A 27,981-nucleotide genomic window follows, 5' to 3' on the forward strand; every position below is an offset into this window, starting at 1 on the left:
TGGGGTGGGGGGGTGGGTAGGCAGGACAGATTGTGGGAGAGGAGAAGGAGGGAGCAGGAGGGGTGGGAATAGGCATGGGGGTGAACTGTACCAGAAACACGCACACACACAAGAATGAATGATTGGGGTGTGGAGGGCAGGGAAAAGGGGACGAGAGAGAGGAGAGACCTCTACTAAAATCAAAATGACGATTAATAATAATAATAAGTACTAATCACCACAAGAATAATGGTAACCACCGAGATGGCAAAGGAACTCAAAAACCTATTCTGATATTTAAATGTAGACAGGCACCTCTTACGTTTATTCGCGCCTGATATTCAGCACTGCCCACCGAGTTCCGCGCCGTGCACCGGTACACGCCCCCGTCGCGGATCTGGGGGCCTGTGACGTTCATGTGGCTGATGGTGGTGCCGTCGGACATGGTGTACTGGTTGGTGCGGTGGTTTCCGTCCCGCACGATGGGCTCGTCGTCCAGGGCCCAGGTGACCGTGGGGGGCGGGGCGCCCTTGGCCGCACACATCAGTGAGAACTGCTCCCCGGGGTTGACCACCTTCTCACTGAAGGACGTGATGATGCGGGGCGTGCCGTCTGCAGGGAGCAAGCAGCCCCCTTCAGGGTCATTGAACCACGAAGAGACCATCCCTCCAGGCCACCCCACCGTGGCAGGGGGAGGAGGTAAAGCAGCGGTAAGAACAATAAAGGACTGTCGCGTGCACCGCTTCATTGGCTAGCCCGTGCGGCACCTGTCACTACTGCACATGGAGTAAGACACTGAGTTTGGATTCTCCCTTAACCACTTGTGGGCACTGTATCTTTGGGCAAGTTACTTAACCTCTCTGAGCCTTTTCATATCTTACTGGTGGAGGATGGGGAAAACGGCAATAATAATTATGGATAGAGTGAGGATTAAATGAATTAATGCACTTAAGGTGCTTAGCCCAGCGCTTTGTAGTACTTAATAAATGTTAGTTAGCTCATCTCAACTTTTCCTTTATTATTAAAGACAGAGAGCACAGAAGTGAACTGTGTGTGGAACTGTGTGTGGAGCAGCCAGGCCCTGCAGAGCCCAATTCCAGATCTCTTTGCATGTGACGAAGCCAGCGGGAGGGGGGGGGAGGGTGCAGTGACCCTGTTAGCAAAGCCCTTAAGTTGGAGGCTTAGAATGCACGTTGGCCAGAGGCAGTGGAGGTGGGAGTCTCCTGCCTTAAGTCTTGGCTAACTGAAAAGCCTTGGTCAAGACAATTAACCTCTGTGCCCCAACTTGCTCATGTGGAACATGGGGAGGTAATTATTAACCCCGGCCATCCTTCCACACTGGCTTGTGGTAAAGGATTAACACAGGCGTTAATATTCTAAAAGGAGAAAGCAAGCAAAGGCCCATGTGACACGGCAATCTTTACATCCCACCCACAGTTCATACCAAAATGCTGATGTTAATCCAAGATTTGGCCGGTTGGCCAGCCCCTTCCCCACTTTGGAGGAAGATCCTTACCTAAACCCGAGGAGAGCCTGGTGTCTGGCAGAGCCTGGAAGTGCCCCCCATCCCACGGTCACTTTGCCTTTGGCCCCTCCTCTGCCTCCTTCCTCCCTTTCCAGCTGTCACCGCCCTCCCCACATGCCTCACTTTCCACAGACCTGCTCTCAGCTGGCCACCAAGGGCTGTCTGCTAAGATCTCGTGATTCCACCGAATTCAAAGTGTAGCCCCTCCAAGAGCAAGTGAGCTGGGTGGGGATCGTCTGCCCCCCAGTGGGGAAATATGCAGACAGGAGGTCCCCCGAGACGAAAGGCACCCGTGCAGCCGGTGCACTGCTTGTTGGGAAGAGAGACCAGGGATTTGGCAGGACAAGAGGAGATGAGGGTTAAGGGAGGGGCGGTTTGCTGGGGGTTGCCCTCAGGATGAGTTTCAGTGGGTGCCTCACACCTCCTGAGAAGTGAGGGTGCATAGACCATGACAGTGAGACTGGTGCAGGGTCCTACACATGTGGCACTTGCTTGGGTCTGGCATCTTCATTACAACAGCGAAAAATCCTTGGAAGGAACAGGATGGTGCCTTATATGTGTGTTTTGGGAGCAATGAAGGAGAAGCCAGGGACCCACTGCACTTGATGGTGAGGACAGGGCTTCCGTCAGCCCTCACTGCCCTGCTGTGCAAACGAGGAAGAAGTGCCTCCTCTGTGCAGTCACAGGCTGGTGCCAAGGCTTGTGGCTTTGCAAATGGAGTACAAGGTGGATTTTAGTTCTTACCCACTCTCTTCGTTGGGCAACATGTGCAGTGAACAAACTCAACAACCATACATGGAGGTGCTGGGAAAGAAACCCTGGGTGGCGGCAGCTTTAAAGGGAGCAACAGGCAGAAATCCATGCCCCTGGTAAGAAACTGAGAGGATGCAAAAGTCCAGAGATTCCTGGTGCTACTCCATTCTCAGGGAGACTGAAAACCTTCGAAACTCTGAAGAAGACTCCTCTAATAGTGAAGTTCTAGTGATTCCAGAGGGCAGAGGCCATACAGAATGATGGTTAAGAGACCTGAGTTCAAATCCTAGCTCTGTCCCTTGGGCAGAGCTGTGTGACCTTGGGCGAGTGACCAAAGCCTCAGTTTCCTCAACAGCAAAATAGGTAACATTAAAAAACGGGCCTCCACACAGGGCCCTTGGGAGGACTGAATGAGCCAGCACACCTGGCTGGCATGCGGGAGCGCGGGATAAATAGCTCCTGGCTTTCTGCCACCTGGGCAGGAGGGAGAGGGAGCCTGGCAGCTCTGAGCCCACCCCACCCCACCCCTCCATGCCTGTGCCCAGCTCACCCTCGAGCGTGATGATGGCGAAGTCCTGGGTGGTCTGGGCCTTGCGGGTGGCAAAGCACTGGTAGGCCCCGGAATGGCTCTTCTGGGCCGAGGTGATGAGCAGGGTCTCGTTGCTGAGCCCGCGGATGGAGATGGCCTCGTCGGGCAGCACCAGCTCGGTGTTGCGGTACCAGCGGATGGTGAACTCCGGGGAGCCCGTCAGGGCACAGGAGAGGATGACCGTGCTGCCAATGCCGGTCTTCAGCTTCTTTGGTGTCAGGGTCACGTGAAGGGGGTCTGGGCCGGGCCGGGCAGGGGACAGGAAACAGGAAGAGAAAAAAAGAAAAGAAAAAGGGCTTACTGTGTGTGGAGTGTGGCTGGGGGTGGGCAAGGGTCACAAAAGGTCCAGGTTCTTCCTCCAGATCCCATGTGTGAACTAGGACTAGGGAATTCCCTGCTCTAGGCCTCAGTTTACTCATCTGTTAAGTGGCAGGATCAGCCCAGGGATCTCCCTGCATTTCTTGTTCGGATGGCCTGTGCTTCCCTGTGGCAGGTCTCTTTGCCTGGGCAGGGCTGCGAAGACCCCTTATGCTCAGCAAGGAGGATGGGAACTTGACTGGCTCAGCATTGTCCCTGCCATCCACCCCAGAAAGCAGGGAGGCACCCCTGGCCAGCATGCTGTCTCCCACACCCACACAGATAACCAGTAGCTCCCTTCTGCTGGTCTGACTTCCTTTATACCATCCTGGACTCCCTGGGCATCGTCCCCACGACCTGGAGCTCCCGGCTGGGTCTGTGCAGTAGCCCCTCCCTGCCCCTCTTCTCCTGCCTCCTCCTGGCTGTCCTCCAGCTGCGGCTGGCCACTTCCCTTCTCAGAAGTTCCACAAGTCCTAGAAACCCAGTGTGGCATTCAAGGCCCTCAGGGTTCTCGGGGACCTGGCCCCCTTCTCTCTCACCCCCCTTCTGTTGTCACCGAAGCCACACACTCTCTAGGCACCAGCAACCTGCCTGAGGTTCCTGCATACCCTGGGCTGCTTCTGGCCCCTCTGCCTACAGCAGTCTTCGCCTGATTCCTATTTATCCTTCATGCTGAGCTCCAGTGTCACCTCTTTCAAGAAGCCTCCCTGGACACAATTCCCTCCCCCAGGCTGGGTTAAGGATCCCTCCTCTGGGCCCCCCATATATAACTAACAACACATGGAGTACACTGTCTTTTCACCCCCTCTTTTGTGTCTGTCTCTCCCTCTGGACTATGAGCCACTTGAGAGCAGGCTGGCATCTCTCAGCTTTAAATCCCTACCATGACTTGAGTCATACTGACCGTGTCACTGGCTGGCTGGTGACCAGCCCCAAGCCAGTCTCTTTCCCTGATCTCTATGGGCTTAGGGTTCTGTACAGGGGGCTCAGACTGCAGGAGGTTGGGACCCCCAGTGAGGCAGCCTGCAAGAGAGGTGAAGACTGCAGGTCCATGCAGGTCAGGCACAGCCAAAGCTGACATGACTTCCCGCCTGGCTCTCCCTGCCCACTGCCCAGAGCCTCTGTCCACTGCCCAGGAAATGTCGGTGCATAATGAGACAGGTGGTCACTGCTTGTCCCAGTCACCAGCCAGAGCTCCCAGGGCTTTGCCAGCCACTCTCCTCCCTACCTCAGCATGGGCTTAGTGGCAGGATGGGCACGGAGTTTGGTGACAGAATACGGGGGTGTGGGAAGCATTGCTTTCCTCTCCATGAACCTGGCATAGAGGGGCTGCAGAGGGGCTGGAAGACAGAAAAGCTGTGTTGCTTCCCCTTGAACATGGTTGTCCAGCCAAGCCAGCCCATGGTGGGGTGGGAGGTGGAGGAGAGTCAGGCACCTGCACACACAGGGCGTGTGAGTGTGTGCACATCTGGAGACGGTTACTCATTGTGCATCTGTATGAACAAGCTTGGATATAAGCTTTGTTACAGTGAAGGGATGCATGTGTCTGTGCATGTGTATGGACACCATATACATGTGTGTATATGAATGGGGACGTGGGCATGTGTATTTTCAACACACAGGTCTGCAACCATGTAAGTACCTGCTTGCCTATATATACTGGGGATATATACTGGGGCAGGAGCTGGGAACATCACATTTACCTACAGTCAGGTTTGCTAATTTTCCAAGGATTTGGAGGGTGTGCTGCCCTTGTGACCTATTTCTGTGTGAGACTGTGTGTGTGTGCATGTGTGTGCATGTAACAGAAGGGTGGGGAGGAAGGGGAGGGAACTTTCAGACTAACCTTTTTCAGAGAGTGCTTAGGGCAAGAATGGGGGTACCAACCCTGGCCCTTCTATCTGCCCACTCTGCTGTCCAGGGCTTGCTTGTCTGAGAGGAGCCCCCCAGCCCCCTGAAGCAGGGCTTTCAGCATTTAACCTAAGCATGTGTATCATGTGCTGCTACTCCCAGAGCGTTTCTTGGGGCTCTTTCTGCTCTTCTGGCTTTACAGTGAATTGTCATGGGGAGGGACCCTTCCTAGCTCTTCAGATAAACACACTCCAACTGTCAAGACCTCCTTGACTGTTTGGGAGGAGACTGGGCCCATTCCTGGGCTGGGGGAATCAGACACCAGGCCCAGGAGGCCAGGGGGTGGCTCTGCTATGGTTCTTGGGTTGGCCTGAGAGTCTGCAGCCCTGTGCTAATGAGATGGCTGATGATGTGGGAGGGAGCTTCCTTGGTCAACCTTCAAGGCAGAGTGAACCTCTCTGCAGGATGGAGTGTGGAGTCACCTCTGGACAGCCTCCTTCCATTGCCCAGGTGGATGTCCCTCAGGATACCATTGGGTACAGCATTAAAGGGCTCAGTCTGTTGCTGCCCCACAAGGCATGGGATTCCCCAAGGGTCTCTAGCCTCCAGCTGCACTGCAGCCTAGAGAGCAGGGAACTCAGAGAGGCTGACTCTGGATACCTGAGCCAGAAGGAGCCTGTCCATTTTACAGATGAGGAGCCTGAGGCTGGGTCACACAGGAAGGGGTAGGGTGGGGTGAGGGCATGGGGTGACCCCAGGTCTCGTCAATCCTCATCCAGGGTTCTTTCCCTGGCATCAGCCCCCCCTGCCTCTATCTTCTCTGCCTGCCTGGGGCTCATCAGCACGAGGGGCCTGCTAAGGTCTCCTGCTCTCCACACGAGCTCCCTGGACCCCTAGGGCTGTGCTGGGGTAGGAACAGGAAAGGACCAGAGTTGATATCCAGCTGACAGGTCCTGGTATGGCTGGCTGGGTTGTCTATACCCAGTATCTGATCCAATTGATCAGGGCCTCTATTTATTGTTAACTATTCTGAATGTCACCCTAGGATGGGGACACATGTTATTTCTACTGGATTAACATCAGCATTGCTTGCCTCAGTTTAGACACTGCCTCCTCCCAACAAGCCTCGAAGCCCTGCTCTCCTGGTGAGCTCGTCACCATCCCCTTCATCCTCCCAATTGATCCTTGTGACCGTTGGGAGGGAGAAAGGCCACATTGCCCCCTGTCACACTGTGGTGCTCTCAAGGTTACTAGGGCTGCAGTAGAGGCTTCTCCCACTCACCAATGACTGTGAGGATGCCTGTGGCCTCTGCTGAACCAAAGGTGTTGGTGACCTCACAGATGTAGGTGCCGCTGTCCTCGGTCCGCAGGTCAGTGATGGTCAGCCCCGTGATGCGCTTGGTCCAGCGGCTGTCAGCTGGGAGGGGCCGGCCATCCTTGAGCCAGCGGATGGCAGGGATGGGGTAGCCCGAGGCGGTGCAGGGAAGTTCCACGGTGTGGCCGACCCACACTTCCTGGGAGTGGAAGCCGTCCAGGATGGTGGGGATCGACTCGGTGGGGTCTGGAAGGCAGAGAGGGTCGGCAGACCTGGCCAGCCTGGGTGGGGTGAAGTGGAGCTGGGGGAGGGAAGACAGGCACCCAGACAGAGCCCGCTACCCACTGGTGCCCACAGGGAGCAGTTCCCAGGGCAGCTCCAGAACATTTTGGGGGGCTCACGATGTCTTCAGTGCTCAGCCAGGCTGACCCCTGAGAGCCATGCTTGGGAGCAGGGGTTGGGCGGAGGAGGGAATATGATGGAGTTCAGGGCTAGAATGACAGACAGAGACAGGTGGAAGAAAGGGAGATGGAGCAGGAGGTGCAGAGAGAGTGTGTCCATGAGAGCTCCTTTCACATAATGCCTCCTGGAGGCTGGCCCAGACTCAGGAGCAGTGACCCTGTGACACAAGAATCATGATGTCTGAAGTTCGCAGGTCTTGACAAGTCTCCTTCTGAGCCTCAAGCTGGACTGGGCGTGCCCCTCAAGGATGGGGGAACAGTGTACCTGCCCGTGCCCGGTCTTCTCCTGCCTGTGCTCTGGACAGACTCAGAGACGATCAGTGCATTTTTATTGGAGTCCAGGAAGATTCAGAAGTGAAGCCCTCTGCAAACCACCCTGCCACCCCCAACAATCCTCTGTTTTGCATTCCCAAACCAAGAGAAGCCAGTGACTGTGAGACCTGTGGCCCTAAACTGCAGAAAGCCAAGGCCCTTGTGGGTGGGATCTATGTGTGACGCTTGTGTCATTTCTGAGGGGGGGATCCTGTCTCTCTTGAAGTTTAGTTCTTACCCTCAAAGGCCTACCTGAGTTTTCTGTCCCTTTGGGGATCTCCCCCTTCTCATCCTGAATTCCAAGGCCTTCAATGATCTGGCCCAGCCAGTCTCTGGCCTGTCTGCACTGGTTTTCCCACCCCACCCCACAGTTTCCCACTGTGGCATGGGGGTCACCTGGCTGCCCAGCCGGCCTGGTCTGCATGGCCACCTCCGATTCATCATTCACAAACCGGCTTAAATGCCACCTGTTTTGGAGGCCTCCCTCAGGCCACTCTCAGTGGACTCCCATAGAGTTTTCTTTTCCTTTTCTTTCAAACAGCCCACCCCTCTTTTTTAAAGAAAAAATTTAAAAGCTTTTTTTCTTTGGAACAGGTAACATATACAAAACTTCAGGGAGTACCAGAATAGCATAGAGTGAGTGAAAGGGAGTCTCACTCCATCCCTTCTCCCATCCACCCCATGTGCCTCCCCAGAGGAAACTGCTGTCACCTTGTCCCCTTCCAACAGCAGCCAGCGGCAGGCCAGGTGTCTGTCTTCCCCATTGCTGTATTTCCTGTGGTACAGAGCAGGGCCCTAGCTGTTGAACCATAAATGTCAGAGGGAGGATGAATGGGGGCACTCAGGCATGGGTGGGCCAGTGGTCTGATTTTTCTGGATAAAACTCCACATTGCAGAACTTTATAGACTTGTGGAATAGTAGGGTTAGGGACCTTGGAGGGCATGAGGATGCTGAGACCAGAGAAGTACAGGGACCCCCCCAGGACCACACTGCAGATCTGAGATCAGAAATCGGATCTCCCCTTACCCTTGTTCAGTACATGGGGTCCAAGACAGAACAATCTAAAATACTGAATTTTGCTCAACAGTCAAAGGTGAGAGCTGCTGATGCCCCCTGTGCTGTACTTTGCTAAGGGGACATTTCCTCTGTACTCAGCTCATCTCCCTTGGAGAGGGGTTGGGCTAGGAATTCTCTCTGGAGGAAAGACTTTCCAGAAGACTCTCTGCTCCCTTCCCACATTTTAGCAGCGGAAAGAGCCCATATGCAATTTCTACCTGGGTCACTGACAAGCCAAGTGACCTTGGGCAAGTCTTACAACCTCTCAGAGCCCGAGTTTCCTCATCTGCGTGGTGGAGGTAATGACACTGCCTCCAGACCTCACAAGGCTGTTGCAGGCAACCACACAATGTGTGCCAACGTGCTTTACGATGCTAAATCGGGTGCAGATGTGCAGGGCAATTACTATTCAGTGCCCACCCGCCTTCCCTGCCAGATTCTGCAGCCTCTTCCCCTGCCCCCCAACCTGGTGGGAATGGTTGGCATAAACAAACCGGGTGCCAGGGAGGAATTACTCAATGTGACACTTAATTGATGCAAAATACACAAATTCCGTGGCACACCGCAGAATTTACAAGCAGAGGGGCCGTCAGGGCGGTGGAGGAAGGGGCGGAGGGAGGGAATTAATCACCGAGGCTCAGGCGTGAAATTAAATTCTGAGGGAAAGAAACCTCTTTCATTACTCCGGAGCAGAAGTAAAATGCTGCGGCGTGTACACGCGACAGCCCGGGGGACCGGGCGCTGCCAGTGCTGGTGCAGGGCTGGGGGAGACAGATGGCCCGCCAGAGAAATTGCCGGGGTGCACTGGGGCTGGGCTGGAGGTCTGGGGTGCCCTGGGGAGCCTGCTGGGACCTCCCGCAGCTGGCTGAGCAGTGCCGCGTGGTTAGGACACTGCCAGGAACACGGCTTCTGCACCTGGCTCTGTCCTTTGTGAGCTGGGGGACCTGAGCCTGGTCTCAGCCTCTCCGATCACTGGATTTCTCCTTTATAAACGCAGATGACAATGCCCATCCCACTGAGCTGTGGGGGTGAAGGGAGTTAATGCACTTGAAAACACTGGATAAACTCTAAAAAGCACCCAGATGCACGAATGATTATTCTTAAGTAGTATTTTGCGGGGGCGGGGCTCCGACTATTCTTGCAACTGCCTCCTCTAACTTGGAAAATACAGAAAAATGAAATTTGCCTTCCATCCCACGGCCCCACAATTTGGAAATGCAGGAGGGATAAAATGCAGCAACAAGACAACGACAATGACAACCACCACATCAATAACAGCAGCTACTGTCTACAGACTGCTGCCTCCGTTATTTCCTTCTCACACCAGCCCAGGGGAGCGCATTTTATCACTCCCATTTTACAGATGAGAAAGCTAAGGTTTGGAACGTTACTTATTTTATTCAGGTTGCACAGCTAGTGAGTGGTGAAGCTGAGACTGAAACTTTGGCCTGGTTCATAAATGTCCTTTTAACGACACAGCTCAATCTCTCTGTCCCTGCCCCCTCCAACTTTAATGCTCAGCGAGCACTGAAGCAACCACAAATGTGGTTCCCGGCCTCCTGAAACAACACCTGCAATGCACTGCCGGTTGTATCATTCCTCCCCGTTCCTTTGGCAAATATGTCCTTCCTGGCCACCAGCCCCAGGAATTCCTGGGGCCATGGCTTCTAGAGACTGAAACATCTCAGCTGACACCCATGCCCGGCCTCTCTCTCAGGACTGACCCTCATCCTCAGCTCTGGGGTGTGGATCTGAAGTGGGGTGGGAAGGGGCTGACGAGCCTGGAGGCTGGCGGGCTGAGCTCCCCGATACGACTCCCCTCTGCACTGCCTCGCTCCAGTATCAGTTGCATTTTTGCCGAGACAAGCAGCTTGCAGATCGCCTTGTCACATCACATTACATCAGTGTCCCGCGTCACTGCACGGCCCCCTCCCCTCGGCTCCCTCCTTCCTTTCTCCTCCATCCTCCTTTGTCTCTCCGTGTCTCTGTTCTGTATTTCCCCTCTCCTACGTCGTTCTCTCTCTGTGCTGGGCTTCTCTCCTTTTGTCTGTCTGGGACCCTTCCTATCCCTGACTCCTTTGGTGGTAATATCTCACTCTCCTGCCACCTGCCTCTTACCCCTGCAGCTGGTTGTGAATGAAAAAGAGAAGGGTTGGCATATCCTCCAGTTTAAAGAGTGTCTTTTTTAAGGGACTCCTGTCTATTCCTCCCAAAAGCTGGAGATCCAACCAGGAGATTAGGGGATGAAGGGACAAATACGCATGGAGAAGTTCTTTTGAGCAGGCCTAAAGGAGGGGGATTTCTGTGAAGCATGCAGATGAGAGGCCAAACACCACACACAGACAAGTCTCTATGATTTGGAAGCAAACCACTCCAACACATTTGGGAATTGGGCTGCAGATTCCGAAGTCAAGCAACAGAGACAGTGCCGCATAGTACAGCACGGTTTCTCTTGGCATTGATTAATACCATAAATATTTACTTAGCACCTACTATGTGCCAGGCACAGGGCCAGGCACTGAAGACACAAGGGTGAGTTGGAAAGCCTGATCATTGCCCTCTTGGCTCCTGCTGTCCTGATCTTGCCTCCAAATATGTGGGCAAATGATAGAGGTCCTGGAGAGAGACATCTGTTGGTCAGGGTAGATCTCACCAAAGCACAGATTGCCAGAGGCAGACAGAATCAGAGCGGTCACCTAAACTAGACTTCCTTTTCCAGAGGCCTAGAGAAGTCGCATGATTTTGTGGGTCTGATCCCAAAGCCAGGTGTTCTGATTATTAGTTCATCCTCTTTCCAAAAGACACTCCAATATCACCTCCTCAAGATGGAGATTTTCAATCTGGAGAAGGTGTGAAATCCATTTAATGAGTTGCGACCAGTGTTTAGAAAAAATCAAAATAGGGTAGAATAGAAAAGAAAGTATCAGAATGCATTGCAATGGGCGTGGCAGAAGGACCAGCGTGCACTGCACAGGTTATGATAAAAACATCTGTCTGTGAATTGCTGTCAAAAAAGTCTGGAAGCCACTGTGTCACAAAGCCTTCCTTGAGGAGCGCCATGTGCCGTCTATACTCTCTGTGCCTGGAGCGTGGACTGGGCGTTCAGCTGGCCCCTTCTATGGGGGACCTGTAGCTGGAGGGACTCTGGGGCTGCGGGGGCAGAGCTTGAATTCTGGCTGTGCCTCCCACTGGCTAAATAGCTTGGGTAAGTTGCTCGGCTTCCCTGAGATCTAGTTTTCTCTCCTGTAAAACTGGGGAGAACAACACACACCTCACAGGGCTATTATGGAATCTAACAGACAACAGATGACGGAAATCCCTTGTACACAAGAGGCTTCAATAAATATCAGCTTCCATCCCTCCTAGGAAGCAGCAATCACTCCAGAACAAGAATCCTTTATTTAGTGTGGAAATATTTTTGTTTATAAATTATATTCTGCCTACTTTCAAATGTTGTGAAGTAGCCTACAACAAAAAATACCCATGAACTCATTGATAAAACAGAACCTTAAGAAACAGAGACATGAGGAAATACAAAAATCCCCCAAATCTAAACTAATAGTTACTATGACTGAGCATCGGATTTTATCTGTGAGCTTCCTGACGGGGAAGGCACATAAAGGAGAGGGAGGGCGGGTTCCACACACCCATTATCTGATAAATGGAAATCAATCAGTTCATCAGGAGACGTAAGTTTCCTGTGTACAGACTCCTAAAAAGAATTTATCTCTGGTGTGCCTCTATGAAGGGCACCCAAAACTAAACCGGACAAGGTCTTCCCCAGTGGTTTCTGCACCTGTGTTCTTTAATCTCCTTCTCCGTGTCCCCTGAGCACACAAGGGATGACTCCCAGACCCCTGGTGCAGACACACTAAGTCCGGGGGCTGGAGCCCTCCCTCCCCAGTCCCCTCGCCTACCTGTCACGGAGAGGCGGGCCCCATTGCTCTGCCGGGTCTCCCCGCTGTACTTGTGCTTGGTGACGCAGCGGTAGGTGGAGAGGGCGTCCTCCTTCTGTACGTCAGAGATGTAGAGCCCGCCGTGGGAAGTAATAAAAAACCTGTTTTCTGGAGACACAATGAGGACATCGTCCATTACTCCCTGGTCTGGGCAGCTCTGGCTGGCAGCTGGCGTTCTCCCCAGCTGGAAATGCTGCCCAGGGAGAGGAGGCGATGGGGAAAAGCCGGGGTGAAGCTGGTGCAGCCTCTATGGTAGGGAAGCATCTCTGATAGATGAAGATATTTCCACACACAAACAAAATGCCAGAAATTACCGTAACTGTTCCATTAAGTGTAGGTGCTTCGGGGTTTAACAGAAAGAAGTTGGACTTTAGAGTTAGACTGAGATCTGGGTTTCGATCTGACTCTTCCACGTATTAGCTGTGTTACCTTGGGAAAGTTACATCACTTCTCTGAGTCTTATCTGTAGGGAGAATGGACAGCACACAGTAAGTGCTCACTCAGTGAATATTAGTCCTCATTTTTTCTGCCTCTGCACCGTTTGCAAAGCTCTTTCCCATTTGCTGCTTGTTGGCTCTTAACAACTGTTTGAGGTGTAGCCTCCATTTAACAGAGAAGGAAACTGAGTCTTGGGATGAAATGACTGGCCCGGGTCATACAGCCAGTAAGTGGACTGGAGCTCGGGTCTCCAAGTTCTTCCTCTGCATGAACCAAACATAGCCTAAATTCTTTTCTATCCATTTAAATCATTTATTTACTCAACAAATGATTATTGAGGCTAAGCTACACTAGGAGGGGGGACATGGAGATGCAGATACACAGTAAGAGTTCCACAGACAGGTCTCAGACCCCAGCTTGTGCAAGGTAAAGGGACAGGTGCCGTGCCTTAGGCTTCCTGCCACCGCACAGCCTTGCTGCCTCTGACTGTCAGGACGCGGCAGGTGGGCGGGGAGGACAGGCAGCAGTACACCCTTAAAACTCCACTCAGAGGTGCAGGGCATTTCCTTGTCCAAGGTCCTAAGGCTAACCCTGACCTTGAGCTAATAGGGACTAATTTAAAGGAGAAAATGTGAATTTGAGGGTTGAGGAGGGGCCTGCATTTGGCTTCCAGACTCCCTAAGCTCACAGCAGTGTCCTTGCATCTGAAGACAGTTTGCAACAGGCAAGACTGAGATTGAGAAGTAACTCTGGGCTCCTCCGCCTCTTCTCTGGGGGGTTAGCTGCTTCCCCAGGCAGGTGCGAAAGACCCCAGCCTTCATGTGAGGGGGCATCGCAATCAGGACAGTGATAGTGACTTAAAGAAAGCTGCAGGGGAGAAGGTAACACTAAACCCCCAGGAAGCACATGCTAACATCAGAATTTCAGGCTTTCATAAGGAAACATTTTGGGTAGCCCCATGCCCCTCCTAATATTTAGAAGTCTTCTCTTCCTCCTACCTGGGGGCTGAGTGACAGCCCCTCAACCAATGACAAGAGGTCTGATTCTGGCTCATCCTCCTGAGGACTATTCTGTGGTGTCCCATCCCCCCGAGCACAGCATCCAGAGCTGGAGACCTCACCAAAGGACACTTTTGGACAGTGGAGACGGTAGAATTGCAGGGTTGAAAAGCTGAATGTTCTTGACATCTTTGACCAAGGTTCTCCAGCCTCCAGCTGAGCATCTCTCGGGCGGGGGACCTCACCGCCTCACTCAGCAGCCCATTGCAACGTCGAGAGCTCTGACTGCTGGAAAGACCTTCCTTGGTCACCACTGGTCCCCTTGGAGCTGCCTCAGCTTCCACTCACGGGAGCCCTGGGGAACCAGCCGAAACCCATGTTCCCATCACACTCCCTCACGAACTGGAAGGCAGCTACTGTGGCCTTTGATTTTTCTTCAGGCTAAACAGCTTTAGGATTGTATTTTTTAATAGTTATTTACTTAATATGGTTTCATATAACTTCAGTCTGCTCTCCTGCTTCTTCGTGAACTTTGGTTTATGTATATCTCCTTCCTTGCCTTCCTTCTTTCCTCCCTCCCTTCCACACATCTTTATAAGGGACCGGACCTGCCATGTGCCAGACACTTTGCCAAGTGTGGGGATCTAACAGTCAGATTTAGCCGATCAGGGTAGACTGAAGCAAGACTATAGACCCTTAGCCTAAGATTGCACTAACTTTTAGGGGGATGGAGTGGGAGGCAGCCCCATTTCACCACTCTCCTTGCAGTCAACTGAAGATCGTGTCTCTGTGAGCTGCTGTCCTGCCACTTTCCCTCTCTCCACCCTGGGACAGGTGATTATGTGGGCCCTGTCTGGGGCTTTACGTGGATCCCTATTAAGCTGCATCTTGTTGGAGATCCTCCCAGATGAGCAGTTGGCCATTGGGTCACCTGCCAGTGCCCTGTAACCTGGAGTTTGTGGAGCCATGCCTGCCCCTTTCAGCACACATACCACAACTGAGCAGACCCCCACTCAGTGCTGTGGGCAAGGACAAAAGGAAGGGGGTGGAAGCTAAGCCCTGCTGCCAGCAGGCAGAGGAACTGGAGGAAGCGTAGAGAAAACCCAGCCCCCCACTGGACTCTGCATGTGTCCTTTTGTCTCCATGTTGTGACATCCCAAAATCAAGTGCGGAAGCTCTCCTGCAATTTATTATGTAACTGGGACTGGAAAGCAGAACTACTGGAGGGTGTTGCTGCTGATCACGAGTACCAGGGTTGGGTGGTGGTGGTGGTGGGGAGGGGGTAGGGAAAACCAGGAAAGACACAAAAATCAATGCTGCAGCCCACAGGTGCTCCAGCCCAAGACAGCTAGGACCCTGTGGTCTTTCATCTGCCAGCCCCCCAGGACAAGTGGAGTGCTGGCTCTACAGGGATTCGAAGTTGAGGTGAGGGTGATGCTGTGGTGATGTGGTGGGGAGCTGGGGTTTCTATAGCAACAAGCAGCTGCTGCATCTGATGTTTCACATCCTTCATTGTCCTCATTTCCCCCTCCCTTCCCCCCTTCTTGTGCATATTTAATTGCAGTAACGTTTTCAGACACAGTGTTTTGCTCCTCCTGAAACAAAGGCAGGCTGCAGCCAGGGGGACACGCAACGTGAGAGACGGGAAGGAGAAATCAGGGGTATTATGCTAATCCCCTCTTGGGGGGACTTGTGCGACATCAGTTCTGCATGTTTGATGAGAATCAGATGATGGGCCCTGCTGGGGAAGGGAAGGAGCGAGAGGCCTGTGGAGTGAGCCCCCTACCGTGTGGAGAGAAGAGAGAGGCATAGCCAGCTGGCATGGGATTCAGATGGGCCAGGGCTGGACAACACGCTGGCCTCCGAGGCTGGTTCCAGTGGGGTGTCCTGCAGTCTGGCAGCCCATACTGCACGCCCCCAGTGGGACCAGCTGTCCCTGGAGTGGCTAGAAGAGTAGCTACTCCACATCCTTGGTCCCTCCTCCCTGGGCCAGGCTGGTTCCCACTGGAGGAAGGAGAGAGGGCAGCCAGTCCCCATTCCGAGGCCATTTGGAAAATGGAGGGGGGTGTGTGGGGGGTCATTTTTGTTGACATCATAAGTAGCAGGTGCTAATTGACATTTAGTGGTCATAGGCCAGGGGTGCTGGGCATCTTGAGAAACAAAGAATTGTTTCACCCCAAATGCCAACAGTTTATGCTGGAGTGTAACTTTGCTTAGACTCTAAGACCAAGACCTAGAGCTGTTTTTTTTTTTTTTTTTTTTTTTTTTTAAAAAAAGATGACCAGTAAGGGGATCTTAACCCTTGACTTGGTGTTGTCAGCACCATGCTCACCCAGTGAGCAACCGGCCATCCCTATATGGGATCCGAACTCGTGGCCTTGGTGTTATCAGCACCGCACTCTCCCGAGTGAGACACGGGCCGCCCTAGAGCTGTTTTTAAATGTGGATTCTGCCTTTGGTGCTGCTTGGTTGTCATATCCCAAAGGCTGTGATATCATCTGTCACGCTCATGCTCACGATCAGGGAAATGCTGTACATGGTTAGTAAATCCTTTTCTTCTTTTTATTATTACTACAAATACTCTGGCCTGTTTTGCCATCCTCTTTCCTGGTGACCTGGGGCAGGCCTCTACCTTTTTGTAAAGCTAAACGTTTACTGAGTATCGATTACATGTTAGGCTAATAGCTTTACATATCTCATTTAATCCCCACAACCTTTTGAAATGGATACAATTATTCTTATTAACAACTGAAGGACAGAGATATTAGATAATCCTCCCAAAGTCATACAGCTAGTAGGAGGTAGAGCCTGGACCGTCACTCTACTTCCTGTGTTCTTCCAAATCTCTGCTGACTTTCCTAGAATAGCAGCACTGCTCACAGGGACATATGGCCAGCCAGGGTCTGCTTGGTTGCTTCTGTCAACGGGATTCTCACTACCTCATGAAGGAGCACTCATCCATTCAGTTCAGCTTGGCGGAATTTATCAAGTCTTTATGGAGTGTCTCCAGGTCCTGGACTGGGTCTCTGCCCTCTAGGATTCCACAGTTAGAAGACAATGTCCTTCTATCATGAAAGGTGTGGCCATCAGTGCTGGGGGGCTGGGGGAAGGTGGAGAGGGGGCTTGATGGAAGCCATGACTGCAAGGAAGAGTATAACGAGAGGCTGAGCCGCCCAGTGTGGTGGGGAGAGCCCAGGACTGGGATGAAGTCCTGGCTCTGCCACTAATGTTGGGGTATATACTGAATTGAATAGTGTCCCCCACAGTTAATGTCCACCAGACCTGTGAATGTAATCTTACTGGAAATAGGGTCTTTGCAAATGCAATCAAGTTGAGGTCATACAGGGTTAGGTTGGGCCCTAAATCCAATGTGACTAGTGTTCCTGTAAGAAGAGGGAAATTTGGACACAGACACACAAGGAGAGTGCCATGTGAAGATGGAGGCAGAGACTGGGGTGAAGCATCTAACAGCAAAGAAATGCCATGGATTGCTGGAAACCACCAGGAGCTGGAAGAGAGAGATAAGGAAGCATCCTCCCCTAGAGCCTGCAGAGAGAGCATGGCCCTGCTGACACCTCGATTTTGGACTTCCGGCCTCTAGAACTGTGAGACAATAAATTTCTGTTGTGAAGCCACCCAACTTGTGGCAGTTTGTTATGGCAGCCCTAGGACACTAACACAGAGTGTCCTTAAGGCAGTCTAGTCTTCTCTCAGGCCCTTAGTTTTTCTCATCCACAAAAAAGAGGGAGAAATTGGATTACATGAGTGTTTTTAAACCATGTTTATACATTAGAATTGTCTAAGGAGCTTCTCAGATTAAACTCAGAATCTCTGGGGGTGTGGTGGCCTGGAAACTGGCAGAGTTAAAAAGCTTTTTGGGAGATTCTAATGTGCAGGGCAGAGAATCGCTGTATGTGATAAACTCATAAGGACCCTCCACTCTGACCACTGATATCTCTATGATCTTACTAAACTTGTTTGAATCCCACTTCTTTTTGGGAAAATGGAGAGAATGAATAGAACTTACGTCACAGGGTTGTTGGGAGAACGAAATGAAATAGTGCATCTGAAAGTCCTCAGTACACGGGTGGCTTGTTCAAGGTCGGTACAGGTCGCTCCATGTCAGGAAGCTGAGGGGCGGGGGCAGGCTGGGGCTGGGGGCGGCCTGGGCCTTCAGTGCCTGCCTGGGGTCAGGCTTCCTGCCAATTCTCCCCCTTCCTCTTCAGGAGCTGGGTTGGAGAGCAGGGGGGCTGGAGATAACGAAGCCCCTCCTTGGCAATTCTGAGGCCATGAACACAGGTGCTAAGTGAGCTGATAGCATCTTTTCTGTCTTTTTCCAAACAGTCAGAGAGCTGCGCCTTGGATTTACGGACACCTTGGGCTCCTGGCAGCCTCTGCGGGGCTGCACGGAGAGAAGCTGTCCCCTGCCAAGGTGGGGCCCTCACGGCTCTGCTCTCAGGGAGGTGCCAGGGTGAGTTTGCTGGGGAGAGGGTGACAGGTAGGAGAGGAGTGGGTTGTGAACTGGACAGATCCCACTAAGGACACACCTCTAGAGCAAAAGGCAGTGACTGAATGAAGCAGGGGACAGCAGCCTCCTCCCTGTCCTCCCTGCTTCCACCCCTGCCTTCCTCCATCTGTCCCCAACATGCAGTTAGAGTACTGCTTAAAACCTCAAGTCAGATCATGTGGCTCCTCTGCCCAAAACCCTCCAATACGTTCCCATTTCACTTGGCCTGTCACAAAGTAAGTGCTCATAAATATTTCTGGAATGAATGAGTGAATAAAACTTCTCAAAACTCTAAGGTAATTTTATCCCCATTTCACTCATGAGGAAACCACAACTCAGAAAAGTCTGATCCCAGCTCGAAATTCCCCTTCTCCAGGAAGCCTTCCCAGGTTAACCCACTCCCATTTCTGAGTGTTGCTCAGAAATTTTTTTGTAAGTGTTCAGAAGTCAAGATGAAATGGTATAGTGGTGCCTCAAAAAATTAAAAATAGGATTACCATATAATACAGCAATTCCACTTCTGGCTACACATCTGAAAGACCTGAAATCAAGGCCTTGAAGATATATGTGTTCACCCCTGTTCACAGCAGCCTTATTCACAATAGCCGAGGGGTGGAAGCAGCCCGAGTGCCCATTGACAGAGTAACAGATAAACAAGATGTGGTCTATACATACAACAGAACATTATGCAGCCTTAAAAAGGAAGGAGATTGTGACTCTTATTACATCACGGATGAAACTTGAAGACATTAGGCTAAGTGAAATAAGCCAGTCACAAAAGGACAAATATTGTAAGATTCCACCTATGGGAGGTACCTAGAATAGTCAAACTCACAGAGACAGAAAGTATAATGGTGGTTGCCAGAGGCTGGGGAGAGAAGGAAAAGGGGAGTTATTATTTAATGTGTACAGAGTTTCAGTTTTGCAAAATGAAACTTAAACATTTCTGAACTTAAAACTTAATAATTAAAAAACGGTTAAGACGGTAAATTTTATGTTATGTGTATTTTATCACGATTAAAATTTTAAAAAATTAAAAAAGGCGAGATTAGAAAAAAATTTGAGTGTCTTTGTTAGGTAGTGAGTAGTTTCCTGTCACCAGAGGTATTTAAGTTGATGCTGAAGAAATACTTGCCTGAGATACTGCATAGGGGATTTAAGCATTGAGATGGAGAAAGAGACTGGACCATCCTTAAGATCCTCCCCCCCCCAGCAATTTATAAATTCATAGCTTAAAGAATGTCGAAGCTGCAAGCCCTTGGGAGATCATCTGCCACAGTGGTTTTAAAATCGGTGTGCCCGTGTGTGCATGTGCTCATTTCTACCCCAGGGCCTTTGCTGTTACTACTCCTGTGCCTGAAATGCTCCTTTCTTCACTCACTCCCAGGTCCAGTCAGGTCTCTGCTTAAATGCCAGCTCCTGGGAGAGGGCTTGTCTGACCACTGTATCAAAATTAGGTGGTGTCCCACATCCCTTCCCAACTCCCTACCCTGCTTTATTTGTCTTCAGAGCACATGGTGTTTCTCTTTGAGAGCAAGGAGCTATTTTAGTTCACTCCGGTATGTCACCTCCAGAGCATGTCTGCCACATAGCAAATGCTCAGTGAACATGTGGTGAATGAATGAATCCTGGCAGTACAGGAGGCACCTGCCCATGGGGTGAGACAGGTGGACCTCCAGCCTGGACTGCTGTCCCCTAGGGGTGCCCTGTACTCTGGGGATCTCTCCCCTTCTAGCCACCACTGCCACATAGGCTGGGACATTAAAGCAAGACTGATGGTTTGGAGCTAACAAAAGGGAAATAAACACAGACAATAACATGGGCCCAGGTGGACTCAATATCTTAGTGAGGACCTTGCAGGGCCTCCCAGCTAGCCTCTCCTTAGCAGTGACCTCACACTTTCCAGGAGCTCCTCAAACAGTAGGGCCAGGCCCAGGGGAGAGGCAGGAAGCCCACATGCCCCCTGCAGCTTCTCACTTTCCATTGTCCTTCCCTGACTAAGGACACACCTCTTCATTAGGTGATTGGATTGGAAATGCTACCCTCACCCATAAGAGAGATCACGGTTGGCCCCCCGCATCCTGAGGCTCTCCATCCAAGGATTCAACCAACCATGGACCAAAAATATTCTGAAAAAAAGCCAATAAAAACAATACAACAATACAAATCGTACATACAAAAAAGCCAATATACTGTAACAACTGTTAATGTAGCATTTACATTGTATCAGTTATTACAAGTAATCTAGAGATGATTTAAACTATACGGGAGGATGGGTGTATGTTATATGCAAATACTATAACATTTTATATCAGGGACTTGAGCATCCGCAGAATTGGGTATCACTAAGTGTCCTGGAACCAATCCCCCATGGATACAGAGGGATGACTGTATTAACAGAGGTCTGCTGGTTCCAGGACCCAACACTCAGAGCAGAGGTATACAATCCAGAAGTGCCTGCAGAGTGGGATTCTGTTCCTCTGAGGACAGAGAAGCCCTAGGATCAAGCTGTTTGGGGCGGTTTTCGTCTCCGCTGCTTTAAGGCAAGCTCAGTCCCGTAGATATGAGAGGTTTCCATGGCTGGGGTCCTTGCGGAAGATGCCCTGTTTCTGGGGACCTGCAGCTGTAAACTTCTCTCCAGCCCTTTTGGGTACCCCTCATGGGTACAGTCTACCTTGGGTTTGGAGAGAGATCCAAGCTTAGCTGGTGAGGTATCTTAAATGTGTTATAAACTCAGCGAGAGAGACACCCCAAGGTGCATGAATCAGTGGGCACCCCTGTACTGAAATGCCTACCAGGTACCAGGCACTTTCCCACAGCTTCCCTCTCCTAAGCATCATTGCAAGCCTGACAAGTCCAGCTTCTCCTCCTCTCTACAAATGAGGAAACTATGGCTCAGGCTAAGACACTTGTCCAAGCCACACATCTAGTGAGTGGAAGGGCCAGAGGCTCCTGAACACAAATCCAGAGCTGTTTTCCCCAACCCAGCTGCCAGGAGAGTGTGTGTTGCTTTTTGCAAAGGGGACTTAGGCCAACTCCTTTCTATGAGGTTGACTTCTTTCCCCTTTCTGGGCAGTGGCCAGTCCCCTGTCCCCTTGCTGCCTCTGGTGGAGGCTGCCCTCTCACTAACCAGGGCCAGAGTGGGTGGGTGAGCAAAACGTGAGATGAGACCAGTGTCAGAAGACATTACAGTTACTGAATGGAAGGATGGATGAATGATCTCCCTCAGGAGGCAGGTGCAGAGTGAAGTAAGAGGTCAGGGGTAACAGGCAGCCATGCGTTTTGGGAGGACTCATATGTCGAGTCGTAGGGAGAAGAGGAGCCCTGCCATGACCAGGTGCCATGTGTTAAAGAGAAGGTGTGATCATGGGCAGGTGGCTGGTTGTGCTGTGAGGGAAAAAAGGGCCTGTGCTGGCATGTACAGATATGCATGCTGGGTACATGTGCTGGGTATGCTTGCATGGGCCAATGGGCATCATAGGGTTTGGGGAAGGGGTTAGCAGCTAGAGGAGATGTATGCTCCAGTGAGTGCTGTACAGAGCATTGTATTTGGAGTTAGAAATGGGAGGTTTGAAATCTGCTACCTCCCAGCTGTGTGGCTTTAGGGAAACCCTGTAACCTTTCTGGGCTTCTTTCTTTTCACTCATCCCCAAATTGGGGACATTAAACCCTGGTTTTCTCTGCTCACGGAGTTCTTTAGTGGTGTCCATGTGACAATGTTCAAGAAGGATGCTGTGACGTAGACTGCCCTGTATGCTTGTAGGAAGGATTTTTTAAACCGTAATACTAACTGTGTAAAAGCACAAGGGCTATGTGTCTAGGATGCATGCACTGAGTGCAGGATCTCGCGTGGGGCTTGTGAGTTGCTTTTCTGCTGCTGCAGTCAGCTGTCTTCCAGAAGCAGGAAAGCCAGAAGCTGAGGGAGGGGTTTCCTGCTCTGCCCACCCCTTTACCCCTGTGAGGAAAGCCACACTAGGTAATGGGAGGTATGAAGGTGGGGGAAGGGGAGAAGGGAAGGAATGGGATGGAGCTTTGCACCGAGACCAGGTTTCAGCTAGAATCAGAATAATCACTGAGTATCTCTTGGAAGGGAAGAGATACTTAGCCTGCCACAGCCCAAGTCTGTTTCCTGTGGCCTCAGGATGACAGGGCCTCCAAGTGCCTCAACTGGCCCCCAGGGGCCTCCCAATTCCAAAAGAGAAATTGCAATCAGTACAGGTCACCAGTTGCTGCTCTGTGCAATATAGATTTATAAAAACAATGTGGTCAGCCTGCCGCTCGGAGCCTGTGGATAGTTCATAAGACTAATGAGATAACTTGCCCCCACAACCACGGGTGTTCTCTCCTCCCAAGCTATTCGAGTTGTGAGGCAGGGCAGGTGGGGATGGTCAATGCTTCCTGGCTGGTAGGAATTAGCCCATGTCCGGGGGCCCAGCCCCAGGGAAGCCTGCAGGGCACTGTTTAAGGCAGGCTCTGCAGCGCACCTTCCTTCCTTTCCTTTCTGTTATTCCTGTTGATGGTGAGGGTCCTGGGGTACCTCTCAGCCTGAGTGTAAATACAAGGGAAGCCAAGACCCATTCTCTCTCCTCTCCTCCACCTGGACTCCCGGGATTGTAAATCCTCGACCCACTACCCCAGAGACAGACCTGCAGCCTAGTGCAAGGCACATGTGTGTCTCGGAAACTTGGAGTCGAGCCGCAGCTCTGGACGAGCTGGCTCTAAGTCCTAGATCCTCCTTGCTACGGAATGAATTGTGTCCCCCCAGAAGTCACATGTTGAAGCCCTAACCCTCAATGTGACGGTTTCTGGAGACAGAGCCTTTAAAGAGGTAAGTAAGGTTAAATGAGGTCATAAGTTTGGGCACTGATCCAATAGGACTGATGCCCTTATAAGAAGAGGAGGAGGCACCAGGAATGCACGTGCACAGAGAAAAAGAAAAGGCCATGTGAGGACACAGCGAGAAAGCGCCATCTGCAAACCAGGAAGAGAGGCCTCGGGAGAAACACCCTGTCCGCACCTTGATCTTGGACTTCCAGCTGCCAGAACTTGAGAAATAAATTTGTCTAGGCCACCTAGTTTGTGGTATTGTGTTATGGCAGCCCAAGCAGACTAAGACACTACTCATCTGGACCTGTGATTCCCTGAGGAACCTTCCAGCACCAACAGTCTGGAACTGGGCCTCTGGAACTGGGCCCTGCTCTGTGAAGACATTAGGATGGGCAGGGGGAGGAGGGCAGGGGGAGCTGGTCCCAAAGGTCACCAGACGTACCATACGGTTTGGATTTAGAAAGTGAGAGCGTGAGGGGAAGGAAAAGATGGAACCTGAGACCCTTCAGTGGGCATCTGGTGCCAGGAGCTGAGGGGATGCAGTAAGAAAGGCACCGCATGGGGACAGGGTGGACAGGGAACCAGCCCCGGGAATAGGCCTTTTATTTAACACAGGCAAGGCCTCATCTGCATTCTCAAAGACTCAAATCTTATCCACACTTCATGTTCCACTGGAGGAAACTGAGGCACAGAGAGTCACACAGCTAGTTTGGGTCAAAGTATAGAGGTCAGGAGAGGCTGCCTGTCTCCTGGCCCATTATTCTTTCTTCCTGGAACTGGAATCAGGCAGAGTGGACATACCTGGGTCAGGAGATGGTTGGATGGATGGACGGTGGGATCTCGGGTATGCTGGCTTGTACGGGGCAGGCAGATCCAGAAACTTCGGCCTGCCCCTCAATGCCAAAGCTAGAGCTGGCGTGAGGAGTTGGGCTGGAGGACGGCTTTGCAGCAGAAGAACCTCCATGTGGCAGGTGCCAGGTTTATTATCTACCTGCTTTCTGGCACAGAGGCTCCCGGGGACTTGTGTAGACACCATGGTCTCATATACATTTTCTAAGTATGACACCAGGCTGGGCTGGGGCGTGGTGTGCCAGGCTCCTGATGGGTGGCATGAAATACTGCCATGGATTCCCAAAAGGCCCAGGGGATCAGGCTATTCCCTTCCTCCTCCACTGCTGCCTCTGTAGGTGAGGGGGTGCGTGGTCAAAGCAAGAAGACATGGGATTATGGAGCAATGCCGACATCATCCTGTCCTCATGGGGTGTGACTCAGACTTTCTCCTGCAGGGTGAGGGTCCCATCGCTGGTCCCAGGAGCTGTCTTGTGCTAGGCTGAATTGAGCCCTTGGGCCAGGCTTAGCTCTAGAGCTTGACTGATCTTGAACTAAGTCCATTAAGACAGCTTCCTCACACCTCTGCCCAACCAGGGACTTCTATGATTGAGTCTTTGCTTGAAAGAGTACCATGGGGGAGAAATGTCATCTATGGGAATCGCTGCTCTGGAAATATTTATGCAGAGGCAGGCAAGGTGGAGCTGAGTGCACTGGGCTGGAGATGAGAAATTGGCTTCTAATTTGCTGTGTGGCTTTTGGCAAGTTTCAGTAGCCCTCTGGGCCTCGGTAACCCTAAATAATGAAGGAGGAGATTGAACCACTTGATCTTGAAGGTACTTCCCAAGCCTCACTTTCTTTGTGATTCTATGATCTCCCTCTGCTTGGCTGGACATCTCCCCTTTCAACCCCTTCTCAGTTGGACATCTGAGGGGTGCTGAGCAAAGGAACCAGGACTGACCCAACCCCCCTGGGCCACAGTCATCTTTTGCATGGATGTAACAGCCCCCACCCCGCAAATTTCTGCCTGCTAGTCTGATGCACTGCCCTGATGGTGCTAAGCTGTCACCACCCCAGAGCCCCCGTTTCTGCCCTGGAGGAGGGGTTAGCCAGGTCCCCCCATCTTTCCCTCTGCCTTTGGGTTCTATAGGAGATGGTGTGACTGCAGAGATGGGTGGCTGAAGGACCCAAGAAGTTGATGGTGGAGCAGAGAGAGCCTGGCTCCAGGGTCAGAAGGTCTTGGGTTTGAATTATGTTCCCCTTTCTAGCTCAATGATGCTGGGAAAGCCACTGAGTCTGTCTGATTCGGTTTTCTGTTAGAATGAAATGGGTCGATGAATGTACCCAACACCGTGCCTCGCACAGAATAGGTGACCAGTAAGTATGCGTTGAACAACTGAATGGGTAGGTGAATGCAGAACTCTTCTAAGTGGTCACTCAGAGTGTGACCTGGGCCAACCACTGTCACCACCTCCTCACTGCTCCTGGTGGGTCCCGGAAACGTATGGATTTACTGGTTTCCCTGGGGCCCTGCAGAATGATGGCTCTGGGGAACTGGGATCTAGAAGGGCCCCAGCACGGTCTCTGGAGCAGCCCCCAGGGAGTTGGGGGTCCGAGCTGGGGAGTGTTGAGGATGGAGGGTTTCGGGGAGGAGAATTGGAAGAGGCTTGGGAGGGGCGGGGGCACAGCGGCTAGTTTTCTCACTCCCTGAATCCTTTTCTCTAAACCCAGCTCTATCTTCCTCTAGCACAGGATTAGCACACGTCTCTCATTCTCCTGTTGCAACAGGATTTTATTCCTAATTATGCTGTAATAAAACTGGAGCGCTCCCAGGCTTCCTTCCAAATGACTTGTACACACACTGCCGATTGGACCCTCCTCAGCTCCATTGTAATAGCATTTCCCTGACATTCATTAGACATGCATGAGAGGGGCGCTTTAAGAATAGAATTGCATTTAAATGGATTTGCTGAGAGAGGAAGATGAAAAAAAAGGGCGGCGAGGGGGAGGGGGAGGGGAGAGAGGTTTGTTGAACAAACTATGAAAACGAGATGCTGGAATAACAGGGTGCTGAAATAAGCCTCTTCATTCCCAGTCCTCGCTGGCTGCACATACATGGCAGAGCCCAGCCGGGGGCGACAGCCTCCACCCCTCCCCCGAGCCCCCACCCCCACTTTTATGTTACCCGCCAGGGGCTTCAGAGCCCCTCGCTCCATGTGTCAGATGTTCACGGTGTAATAGAAATCACTGTTATTACCATTCGGGAAAGCTGCCTTGCTTTGACAGAACCCCCATAGCCAGGCGGCCAGTGCGGAGGGGGACCCTTATGTCCTTGGGCCTTGGGGAGGGGGTTGGGTGCTGCCTGCCCAGTTTCCATCTCTAAGGTGTGGCCCCATTCTTCTGCTCCTCCCCCAACAACCACCTTGCACCTGCACCCCCATTGGCCATTGAACAGTTGGGATTTTTCTTCCCTCCTGGTGGCTCTGCAACTAAGAGAGAACAGGAAAGTACGGGATCCATTCTGACCCCAGGGCCTAGCCCTCTTAAAGCCCTCGCTCCCTACTCGGCCCTCCATCCTCAGTGAGTGGACTTTCCCCTCAGCACACTGTGCACCATAAAGGCCATGGCTGCTACCATTTATCAAGGCCTACTATGTGTCTGTACTACCTGTGGTCTCATCTAATTCATTCTCCTCCCTAGCCAGATCCTCTTAAAATGGACATCTGATCATGCTGAAACCATCTGTGGCTTACTCTTTCTTAGGATAAAGATCAAAGTCCTTAACAGGGCAGCCAAAGCCCGCCATCCATCCCCTGGCCCCACCTCTGGCCCTTGCCCCGAACCCCCACCACGCTGGCCCTCCTCAGGTCCTCTGGAGTGCCTAGCTCCTTCCCCTTCTCCAAGCCTTGCTGCTACTTGGGACACTCTTCCCACCCCCTTCTCAAAGTTCACTCTGACTCATCCACTTCCTCTCCACTATCTGTCTCGTGTCCTCTTTGTGAGGTGTGGACTGAGTCGCTAAAGGCCTAGCACCGACCCTAGAATGTAAGCCCTTAAGGGCAGGGTCATGTGGGTCCTGACAGCTGCTGAGGCCGCAGCCCCTAGCTCAGCGGTAAAGGCTCGATGCAACGAAATGATGCCAGGCACTGCCAGCATTCCACCCCAAATCTTGTTTAATCCTTGCTACAGCCTTATTATACTGGGGGGTTCAGAAGAGACGTGTGAAGGGTTTTTTCTTCCCCATTGGTAGAGGAGGAAGCGGAGAGTCAGAGAGGTCAAAGCAACTTGCGCCAAATCACAAAGCTGGGGCTGTCCAAATCCAAAGCCACGCTCTGCTGAGTACTTTCTGCTACGCTGCATTGCTATGGGCGTCTCATTTGTCCCTTCCCATAGGGAGTGCACCCCTCCCCTGCACCCCAGCAAGCCCCATCTCAAACCCTCCCTGAGAGTCCAGCTAACAAATGAGGATCGCTCTCCCTTCCCAGACAGTTCAGACAGTTCATGGCTCCTACTGTCGGGCCACACCCTGGGACTTGGAAGGGCCTCAAGTTTCACACTGGATGGTTTTCTAACTGTTCCATTGGAAACATAATGGATATTAGTAATAATGGATAATGTGGGTCATTCTCGTATTCCCAGATAGAATGCAGGTTCCTTAGAGGCATACGTCTCTCTTCCGAGAGCCCCCCCATCACATCCAGGCCAGGGTGTAAAATTCCTCAGTGCTCTGTCAATTCTGGTTGAATCACACTACAAACAGAGCACTGGATCTGGAGCTGGAAGAGTTGGCTCTGACGCTTCATAGCCATGTGACCCAGAGGCAAGTCCCAGAGGAAACCCTCTGAGCCTCTGTCTCATCTACGAAGTGGTAAGAATCTCATTCCTCACTGGGTTACTGGGAGGCTGCAGTGGGCGGCTGCAGATCCCTGCCTCACGTGTGTTTGTTTATGTCTCTGCTTCTTTTCCTTCCTTTGGTGGTTCTGTTTGGTGAAGAGGGGATGCTTATAGACAGAAAGCTGGCCTTACAGTGTCCCAGAAGAGGATGTCGCTAAAAAGGACCTGGTGCTGTAACTGCTTAAAGCCATCAGGTGTCTGCCCCTATGCTCCCTGTGTGGTCCCAAGGCGCTGGGGTGGCAGTGGAGACCACCCCTCTCTCTGTCCTTCTTGGGTCTGCTTTCTGACTCACCACCTTCCTGCCCCCTCTGCCTGCTCCAGATGCTGCCAGTGC

The 27,981-nt window shown here is 51.9% G+C and overlaps 1 protein-coding gene across 1 annotated transcript in view; it reads right to left on the reverse strand.

The window, feature by feature from the left end:
* The window catches only part of DSCAML1 (DS cell adhesion molecule like 1), a 340,661-nt gene that overhangs the window by 81,680 nt on the left and 231,000 nt on the right, over nucleotides 1–27,981 (reverse strand). Inside the window, exons 4-7 of the mRNA XM_063094153.1 lie at nucleotides 12,117–12,263; nucleotides 6,337–6,615; nucleotides 2,808–3,083; nucleotides 295–591 (exon numbers count right to left, since the gene is read on the reverse strand). Of these exons, the coding sequence (XP_062950223.1) occupies nucleotides 295–591; nucleotides 2,808–3,083; nucleotides 6,337–6,615; nucleotides 12,117–12,263 (999 nt within the window). The remainder of the gene's footprint in view (nucleotides 1–294; nucleotides 592–2,807; nucleotides 3,084–6,336; nucleotides 6,616–12,116; nucleotides 12,264–27,981) is intronic.

The sequence above is a fragment of the Cynocephalus volans genome, chromosome 4 (assembly GCF_027409185.1).
Source record: "Cynocephalus volans isolate mCynVol1 chromosome 4, mCynVol1.pri, whole genome shotgun sequence".
NCBI classification, from domain to species: domain Eukaryota; kingdom Metazoa; phylum Chordata; class Mammalia; order Dermoptera; family Cynocephalidae; genus Cynocephalus; species Cynocephalus volans.